Genomic DNA, 11,069 nt, shown 5'->3' with positions numbered 1-11,069 from the left:
AAAACTGAAAATTAAATATGCCAAACTTCAGACTGATTTTGCTTGATTACACAAAAAATAAGAAAAATAGATGCCCTCTTAATATTTGGCTAAAATCTATGATCCTACACAATCAAACAAGATACCTCCAATTGAATCCAATTTTGAATCCAATAGTGTCCCAATTCATATCTTAATTGGAATCATTTTGATTTTTCCCATCGTGTTTCAGATAGAATGTGCAAAAAGGCAATTTTTTTGTACCGTAAGTTTAAAGCGTTTGACCCCAGTGTGGGACATTAAAAAATTCTGAGTACGTACCACCTTTAAGAACCATATTTTGAGCTCCTCCCATTTTCAAAATATTAGTACATTGCAAGTGCATTTCAGCCCTGACGAATGCCAATGCTGACGAAGTTTAGTGAATATCACCTCAATCCCCAATGAAATTGATAAACAGAACAATGTTGCATAAAGTCCCAAATTATGTCCCCACAAAGCTCAAATTCATCCACCTTAAGGTGGTACTACACCCCTTGAAAAAAATAATAACACACTGGTAACAAGTTGTGTATAATAGGGGCAAGGAATCCAGTTACTAAACTGGAAGTACCGCTAGAAATTATGTACCTCATTTGTTAACATATATAATGAACCACTTGTCTTGAATCATTGAAATTTCAGTGAAGTAATTGGATTCCTTGTTCCTATAATATAACTTTTGTTACCAGTGTGGAGTTATTTTTTGAGCAAAATGCAAATTGAGTTAAGCATGGGACATTGTTGCTATACATAGGCCTGTCATATGCATGAAAGAACAACTCAAATTCATTCTCTGTGTCTATTGGGCATGTGAAAAATAGCATGTATGAAAGAATCACCCAATTCCATGATTTGAGTCTTGTAACACATTGATTGAAATCCAGTATGTATAAAAGTCCAGTTGTAACACATTCATTGCTAGAGAATGACTTTTGAACAAAAAATGGGTTTAGTAAAGGAAAGTGTGTGGTTTATATTACATGGCAGAATGCTTATCAACATTATACATACCTGTGTGCTTTATTTTGTATTATCTTACTAGTGGTAATCTCATTCTAACATTGTTGTCTTTGTATATGATTCAAAAACCAAAAAAAGTCCAAAATTTAAAATGAACCCCACGAAGTCCCTGAAATGCTAATCGTCATACCTAATACAGGTTAATCCACTCATTTGCACGTAAAACTTACCATATTGACCAGGTAAATCTAACTGAAGGAATTAAAATGATACACGGGTTTTTTCTCTCAAAATAACTTCGCATGGACTTAGGTGGCTTTTGTATTCATGTATTCAATTGCACTACATTATGAGCACCATAATGTAATCTCATGGAAAGCACATTTTCTATCAAGCACTTATTTTGTACCATCTCCCAAAACACCCCAATTAATGTTTAGCCCATGCGGTTTATGCAGACCCCTTCCAGACTAGTCTTGGCACTTGAAGAAATATTCCATACTTCATGTCAAGTCTGTATTATATGCAGTGACATCCCTGAGTATGGAAGAGCGTCGCAGGTCGTTTTCAAGCCTCATTTAACAGCATTAAATTAATTAATTTATTACAATAATTCTGATGGATAAATTCAAATCGATTTTTGTTGTTTTTATTGGCACTTTTGTTTAAGGCAGTCATTTTATATAATTCAAGGGACAAAAGCTTGTTAATGAATTTTTGCATGACAAGACTCTGCTTGAAAAACAAACAATGTGCACATTTATGAACAACCACTCGTTTTTTATTTGACATCGGGATTTAGAAGGATTTTGGAAGTACTAAATTTGTTTTTTGAGTGCATGAACATTTTCACGTGGGTTTGAATTTTAGTCGTGCCTGGAAGAGTTTATTTTTTCTTGCGATTTAAAAAATTTGATAAAATAGGTCATATACAAAATTGATGGTTGTATACCTAACAATAGCAATTTCTATGAAATGATTCATAATAACACTAAAAATAGGTGAATTATTCCACTGTTTCTGGTTAGGTTATATACAGCGGGCAAGGTTTAGGTCAAGATTATTTTGGCTGGGTAATCTGGGATTGGGTTTGTTTGGTGGTGATCTGTGGTGCAAGGACCAAAATTCTTTCCAGGATCTTTGATTCAAAAATGATTTTTAGATTCCTTTTTGAAAAAACAGTTCGATAAGTTGATTTATGGCACAGAAAGGTTCAAGTTTGAACTTTTCATGCCACGTTTTAATGAATTTTGCAAGATATTTTGTTTCTGATCGAGAATTATTTCTCCTAAGCCTTAACATAAAATTTCTGCCCGACCGCACAACGGCCTGCTCGCCCACCCACTCCTAATACAGAAAAGTTGTGGAGGACAAGTAATAATTTTTTACCTATAGGGTGGAGCTTTCACCAGTTGTCATATATTTTGTATCTCGGTATTGACAGTTGTGTAGATAGAATAGAATTGCTGCTGTAACAATGGAAAATTAGGTCCGAGTATGCAAAAACTTGTTTTTTATGTTTTTAATCGCAGCTAGTTCTTATTTTGATAAACCCAATTAAACCGAGTCTCTAATTTAATTGCACACGTAATAATAGACCTGCAGATAGTGCGGATGCTCGGTATGAATAGATGACCTAAAAGCAAATGTATTTCAGAAATTTTAATTAAAAATGCCCGCCTCACTAATTACCGTGATTCACGAAATAATTGATTAGGTGAATGTTTTCATCAATCTGGAATTCATCATGATCTATTTGATGAATTTTCTGAATGTTTGATCGATGTTGCTCAATCCTATATATAAGAAAGAGTCGAAAACAACATTTTAATTTAAAAAGCTGTAGTATCGCGACGTAGTACTACTGTGACTCGGCCAAATGGCTTATGCAAGCATTATTGCAGATTCATCTTGAAGCATACCGAATAAAAGGCTTTTGGTAGTAATCATCCTTTAACTTTGCCTGGCCAACTGGCCACTCGCAACTCCCGAATCATGAGTTGGAGAGAGATGATATGCCTTGTTGTTTTCATATCAGTTTGGACTCCTACCACCAGAGGTAAGTCAACTTTTTTGACCCTGTCCAAATATTAGGCATATTTGATAACGGAATATATTTCAGAATTATAGACTAGTTCAAAAATGACGTATTGAGGAGGCTTTCAACCAAGGTATTATAGCCGCCACGGATAGTGCACTATCACTCCCCCTTTGATCCATCAAGTATGCCGCCTGAATAGCCTACCATTCTCATGAGGCCTAACTTCACAAAGGATCATAAGTACCACAAGCTAAAAAGAAATTTATCATCATGTGTCTGAAACTAAAAATTGAATATGCCGCGTATTATCAATTTACCTGCCATGACTATTAGTATTTCTATTCCCGTTGCCTCACAATATCCATATTTCTATAAGAAGAGATGTATTCCACAAGTTAATGAAGAATGCGACTGGAAATTTGATTAATACTCAGAAATTAATTAAAATTGCAAATGAGAAACATGTTATAATGACTTAGGCAGTTTTGTTATGAGGCTGACGAATATAAAGTATCAACAGTAGCAGTCTCAATGTTGAGCCTTGAGGGACACCGCATGAAATCTTTCAGTTGTGATTCACACAAGCGGTATATAAGATTGAGTAAGGTTATATACGTTCATAAGCATCCCCATAAATTGTCAAGATACCTTCGTCAGGACCAAGCAATGTGTTTATCAGCAGGTTCTCATCTGGTGCCCGGTCTGGTGTTAGGAAATCACGGAGTTTTTCCCTTTTCCTATTTATTTTTTTAGGTCAAACAACTCCAGCAGGTCCGTCTTATACATGTGAAACCAATCCTAACTACAATAAGTGTTACTGTGTCTTAGATTCCCCGACTTGGGACACAGACAACTGGTTTCTCTCTCGGTCATACTGTAGACAACAATTGAATGGTGAGCTGGTGGATATTACATCAGGAGCTGATGACACGTTCATTACTGACTTGTTGGTGAACGCTGGGTGAGATTTTTATTGTACTTAAAGCCATAATGTACGATCTTTTAAATGAGTTTTTTGGCCACACTTGTAATGAAGTTTACACATGTCCCAACTAATTGGATTCAGTCAAATCTATTGTATTTAACAGAGCAAGTTTGCATTCAAATCATAATTATGAATTTAAATCCCCCCATAGAACACAATAGTTAAGCGGCTAAGACAGTGAGCAAGTTTGCTTATTCGAAATGTGTCGGCGGCCCTTATAACATTGCGGATTGATATCATATCAATATATTTTATTTCGAGAATTGTCTTGTAACGTCTCGCCAGAAGTGTTACGAATTAATACTTTAAGTCCTATGCTTTATCTACTTTATTTAACACCCACAGTATAAACCAGACAGGTCAACTATCTTACGAGCTGATCAAACTATAGCAAGGTTTACGCGAAAGTATTCGCCGCAGAAGTGATGATGAAACAGAATTAACTACCATAGCAATTATAAATTAAAACAATTTTTGAATATATCGCACTGCTCTAGTACGCTCACGCAGTACCTCCGCATTGAACCATAGATGTTAAGGAACCGTGATAAAGACCTGGATCGAAATTTGGCCTGGATATAATCTTCATATCATGCTAATCACTCGCACTTGTAAGATTAGTATCTTTGAAAAGACCAGTATTCAATCTGTGATTGCAGACATACACAGGTGATGAGTGCAACCTGTCTGTTGTGCAGGACGATACATATTCAAAAATTGTTTTAACCTATCTACTTTGTCGAATGGGTTATCTCAATTTACCACGGACGAATCTACACTGTATTATCTAGGCTAAAAGAAGCCATTGTTCACATCTTTTGAAATGAAAATGGCTTTAATCTCTAAATATTCTTATTCAAATCAAACTTTTAACTTTAATAAGTTTGGTAAGAGGACAATAATGTAAAAAATAGTAATAAATGACATATGAATGATGGGCTGATTGCTGTGGCATGACCAAAGGGCCCTTTTAAAGATGGGTGACATGATCGACAGCATCATCCCCCCCCCCTCCACCTTTTCCTATAAAAAATGAGCTTTTGGCATCAGAAGGAAGCTCATATTTTTCTCATTTATGAAGTTTTAGGCCTAAAATAATAATAGATTCCGCTTAGATGTTATAAACGGAAAAGTGACAGCCTCATCCCCAATTGTGGTATACCACACATACCGTTCTATGGGCTATTGCGAAACACATTTTTTACTTCTAACATCAAAACGGCTAGTGCAATTTACCTCAAAACTTGGGAGCTGGATTATTTTGGGTCAAAACACAATATGAAAGAAATCTGATCACCTACCTTTAAGGGGACACGGAGATGGTATTTGGTTTTAAGGGTTTTCCGTCGTCACCCGATTCGACTCGACTATTGCGCCTCTTTTCAACGCGTGCGTACTCCGCGTCGTGCTCGGCGTTGCGTTGCAGACATCGCAGGGAACGATGCGTGTTGTGCGTGTCAATGCTATTTTTGCGCACCGGCGATAACCAGGGCCACAAAATAAAGAAAACAATGTTTGCTGAGCGCAAGAAAAGTGGCCGCTTAAATATAACATGTAGGCCTGCAAACCAAATTTTGCCAGCGTGCTTCCACTGATAACGGACCTGGACCCCTCCCTCAAGTAGGCTTACGACAGTAGGGTCTAATAGATGCTATGAAGTTATAGGCCTACCCAACAAACACAGAATCAATTTTTTTTAAACATTAGGCCTAAACGAGTGTTGATTTATAATCCAACATTTAAATCTTTAAAGCATTTTGTGTTATTGGGTAAAGACCTAGGCCTACTACGTGCACTGAATTCATAATGCATGCGATGTAGACAACACCATCAAAATTATTCAATTTCAAAAAAATGTGTCATACATTTACAAAAATAATATCATAGCCTATTAAGCATGCTAAGTAGGCCTATGCCTAATAATAATTGTAGGCATATTATAGTCAAAGAGTTATCAAGTTACACAAAGTGAGGAATTTTCAGCTTTCACCATGTTCACCTGACTCGATCGACCAAAAAGAGGATCTATTAAACATGTTAAAGCGAAGCGTTTGACACCGTGGGCGGAAGTGTTTGACTATAATAGGCCTACAATTATTATTAGGCATAGGCCTACTTAGCATGCTTAATAGTGCCGTTTACCGAGAGGAAAACTTTTTTGGTCACAAAAACTATATAATACGGAATTATCTCGAGGTGGATTCATATCACATAGCAGTTCAATTAAAGCAAAGTTAAACACGGGGTTGCCTATAACGTATGGCCTATTATATCGTTGCAGAATGGGAGTCTCTCTTACACCCGTTTATGACCAAAATACACCAAATTAGTAAGAATATAAAGGCATGAAGTCTTAATAATCGACATCATTAGAATAAATTAATTGTTCCTATTATGGTAACTTCTTAGGTAACTTTTTTTACAGTGAAAACTTTCCTGCGTAAACAGACAATTCCTTTTTTGTGGCCATATGCGTAAACGAACGCTTATCCGGCATCAGATCGCGCGTTATACCAGCGCGTTGGTACGCACCAAAATATCCATGTACGCAATTAACTACGCATGGTGTCGCAGAAAAAATGCACTTTTAACCTATTTTGGTCAATTTACGCGAAAACAAGGTCCGGTACCCCCAATTTTTTTTGGCGCGATTTACAGAGCTTTTTATTTTTCATAACATATATAAAAATAAAAAAATTTTATCGATACAATTTTTTTCTACAACGCAAAAGGTTGTCTATTTTGAGAAAATTGCTGATTTTGCCATTGAAGTGTACAGAGATTTTCGGAAATGTACACCTCTTTTAAAACGGCTGTAGCTCAAAAGTGAGGTCCGGCACCCCCTGTTTTTTTTACTAATTTATTATCTACACATATTAATGTACAAAATATGTCAATTAAAAAAAAATTGATCGAACGGTTTAGTTACGACGGTAAACCCTTAACTGGAAGTTCTATTCAGTTCTAACATGATATAAAATCTTGAACAGGTTTAGCTAACTGATTTATCTGCCAATCCCTTCGCATCATCTTGTTTCTCTGAAGATGGCACTCGATAGAGTTCCAAAAGCTCAGCCCTCTGAAAAGGACTTCTCTATGGAAAATTATAACCTGCTCATGTTTACAAACCTAGAGTACCAAGTAATTTCAAATGGTAATTGCTTCGAATGTTAAATCAGTTTAAATTAAAAACTCAATTTGTATTATTGCATTAATTTCTTTCCATCATTACATTTTGTGTTTTTATAGCCGTACAAGTGCGTGGTTGGGCATCACTGACATTAACTCGGAAGGCACATTTTTCCCATTGTCCGATCCTATTAATGGGATTTCGTACGCACCATCTTGGAAACCAGCAAGTATAAATGATGCTAATAAGAATTGTGCTGTGATTTCGACTAGTGGATATTGGGAGATGGTGGATTGTCAGAATAGTCCTGTCATCCAAACGACGATGTGCGTAGCATCAACAAGTGGCAACACAGGTAAGCTTCTCTGGTTTTCTTGTGTATGTGTGTAGAGTGGGTGCAATGCTAATATTGACAATAACCATGATAACAATGTACTATACTAAAAAAAAGTTTCCATTTATACGAAATTTCTGGGGCTTGTAAATCTACAGTAATATTTACACCCTTTATTTGCACCATACCACGTACATATGGAAATATTCGTACACAAATACGCACCCACACCGGCCCCCATCTATACAAAGTATTAATCTATACACCCCCTCCAATAAAAGCTTTGATGCCATAAAAACTGAAATCCGAGCCAGGTTTTTACGGGCTCGGCGGTGAAAATTCTCATCGCACGGGGAAATTTCGGTCCGCGATGGAGTTGGATTTGCAACTAATATAGCATCGCGCTGCGATATCACAGCCATACACGCTTGTGATTGGCTACTGGAAAATCAAGGTCAAAAAAGGAGATGCAGACCCCACGTGCTTTTAAAACATTGCAACCCCGGGGGGTCACTCTCACACAAAAGTGTCTCCCACCCGCGTCCGAACACCTCTGAAATGCACCCTTAATGGCGAATTTTCACATAACCAAATTGCACCCCTTAATGGCGAAACACATGCAAAATCCTACCCTAAATGGCGTAGCACATGCAAAAACTATACCCTAAATGGCGTCAACTTGTAAATATCTATATTGATACCCTAAGTGGCGTAAACAGGGAAATGAGCTAATTTGATACCCAAGGTGTCTTTTTGATGTTGCAGGCATATAGATACTGAAGCAAACATGCACAAAAGTAACAAGAATCAATTAAAAAGTGGTGATTTTTATCAAATTAATGCAAACTCACTCAAACAATAATATTATTACTAACCCTAAACGTCTAAGGATTTGGCTGAAAAAGGACCCCTAAATGGCGATGCCTTCTGAAAAAGTACCCCTTTTTCAAAAAGACGTCGACGCCGCTGTGTGGTGAAAAACATACCCTTTTAGACGCTTTTCTTGGACACGGGTGCGTAGCAAGTCAAGTAGTGAGTGACCCCCCGGGATTGCAACATCGCGCGATGAATTCAAAATGTACATTTTAATTTTATCGCGCGATGCTGCGATGTTTTAAAAGCATCGCTGCATCGCATCACAATGCGATGTGGAGTAAGAATCGGACTTAATACATCTTCTTATGCAACTTCATATATTTTGTTTGCAGGTTGTCCCCTGAATGCCATAGCGTATGGAAGTAAATGTTACGGTGTTTACACTATTTCCATTGATGACCCTGATGCTGGATTTGCAGTTGGGGCAGCTTATTCCTTCTGCCAAGGGCTGGCACCAACTGGGAATCTGGTGCTACCTGAAGACACTGCTGAGAATAATTTTGTTCATCGTTTGGCAAAACTAACTGAGTAAGTCTGGTAATTCCAAGTGTCAACTTTGAAAACGTACCAAATTTCATTCAATTATTTTTATCGATCATTCTGATTTGGTTTGACACAAATGCAGCATTTATATAAAATAAATCTAACAAACTTCTCATCCCGTTAATTAATTGTGATTACGCTATGACCCTCAAATAAGCGGGGAATCTTTTTAGGAATGTTTATACCAGTACATGAATGAATATATTGTGCGTAACTATAGCATTCAACTGCACCATATTTTATTTCTCTCAAAATTAAATAATTCATGCCCAAAATGTTATGGCAGCGAAAAGTACAAAATCTATAACCACACAAATGATTAAAAACAGGTAAAACACAAGTTAAAAATAAAATAGAGGAGGAAAGTATCTTAAAGACAAACCGTAGCCAGAGTGCTACACTATCGTAAACAGTCTCTAACACATCACTGGCTGTGACGCTGACGGCTGTATGCGTTGTCACCATGCTGGCTAAGTTCATAGCTCCCATGACTGGTAATAGAGACGATGAATCCGGTGTTTTTAGTTTTAGATTCAGTAATAAATCTTGAGAGATAACATTACGGCAAAATGTGTCTTGCTATTGTAAATATTATGTGCCAAAATAAATTAACACTTGTTAAGAAACATAAAATAACAAAATATTGGATATATTTTGAGCCGATATTACGCATATCCTAATTTAGCAATGCATGCTACACTATCGTATGTGGCACATACGATAGATTTGCACTCTACACTTATTTCTATTTGAGTGCAACACTATCGTATGTGGCACATACGATAGTGTTGCACTCTACACTCATTTCTATTTGAGTGTAACACTATCGTATGTGGCACTTACGACATCTAAATCGGTAAATAATTCATCGATTTATTAACTTTAACACCATTTATATAGTTTATATTATTAAAATCAAATTGCTTTACATTCCCATGTCATTTTACGGCTACTTGGAAACAAACGGCTACGCTAAACGCAAAAATGCTCCTCCTGTAAAACTGACCTTACACAGTAACTGCAATTTTTACTATTTTGCTACATTAAATTATTTATGAGTGCCGTTATATTTTGTTTTTATGTTACTTCAACAGGTTTGATCGATTCTGGCTATTAATTGAACGTGGTAGTGGGATGTACGTTGAATATGGAGACCCTGCAACTAACATACCTTTCGAAAATTGGGATGCAACTGCGATGTCTACTTTCTCTGATTCCATAGCTGCCTATAACAAGTTTGCAATGATCACTGATACCGGACTTTGGGGATATTATACGTTTAATCTGAAGTTAGGTGTTATTTGTCAATTTGGTAAGGTGGTTCTCCAGACGGTTGCTCTAACGTTTTTGTTATTACGGTCTTAATGTCAAAATTACAAGTTGGACGTCTCAAATATAATAGTTCATGTTTTAACAGGTTCAAAGTTGGACACGCGAGAAACTGCGAGTTACATAAAAAAAGCGCAGTGATTTATAGTGCGCTACGCACAGGCATAACGCCTAGACGTTGTTCCACAAGCCTCAGCACACTTTACGATTCCATTAATTCGTTATATGGTTATACATCAAGCCATTGGGTATTCTAGTTTCTCTTGCTATGTTAGTAGTTCGGGTCCTCGGGAGAGCATAACCATAGGTGTAATCTGTAGAAAGCAACTCAATTTGTCATTTCTTACTCCAACAGATCAAAACCTTTCAGGAACACTGGTCACGCCAGTTGTACAAGAGTCATGTGGGACGCAAACTACAACATCATCCTATAGTAAGTAATAGCCGGTATGCGGAAAAGGTTTATTTCTCATTCCTCCATCAAAAATACCTACTTAATAACTAACTATGTTATGGCAATTTATTGACCAAATTATTGTCCTACAACATTTTGGTGTTTTGTGTGACAACTTGTTGCCAATTGTCCAACAATGTGTTTACCATTGTCCAACAACTTGTTTTGTCTAACTATTAGTCCGAATGTCTTTGGTTAAGTCTCACACTGTCAGTGTTGTTACCATGTAACTGCATGTATAGTATGCTAATCAAACACATTTCCAAGCACAATGGATGCCTCAGACAAGCTGGATAGGACACAGCAGGCTTGATTGAAGATTTTTTCAGGATGGTATGGTACCAAAACTGTAAGTGTAAGTACATTTGGAATAAAGGAAGCGTTGAAACAACGTTG

General features: G+C 36.8%; 1 protein-coding gene across 1 annotated transcript; it reads left to right on the top strand.

The window, feature by feature from the left end:
* The first annotated feature begins 2,831 nt into the window (after positions 1-2,831).
* On the top strand, positions 2,832-11,058 carry LOC140148560 (uncharacterized). Its single transcript, XM_072170556.1, has 6 exons — positions 2,832-3,040; positions 3,776-3,983; positions 7,257-7,492; positions 8,680-8,875; positions 9,985-10,202; positions 10,575-11,058. Exons 1-6 carry the CDS (start codon positions 2,977-2,979, stop codon positions 10,658-10,660), a joined length of 1,008 nt encoding a protein of 335 aa, XP_072026657.1. The 5' UTR covers positions 2,832-2,976; the 3' UTR covers positions 10,661-11,058.
* The last annotated feature ends 11 nt before the right edge of the window (positions 11,059-11,069 follow it).

Source organism: Amphiura filiformis, chromosome 3, assembly GCF_039555335.1.
Source record: "Amphiura filiformis chromosome 3, Afil_fr2py, whole genome shotgun sequence".
In the NCBI taxonomy this organism is placed as follows: domain Eukaryota; kingdom Metazoa; phylum Echinodermata; class Ophiuroidea; order Amphilepidida; family Amphiuridae; genus Amphiura; species Amphiura filiformis.
The sequence above is the reverse complement of the archived record's forward strand: the minus strand, read 5'-3'. Positions and strand labels throughout refer to the sequence as shown.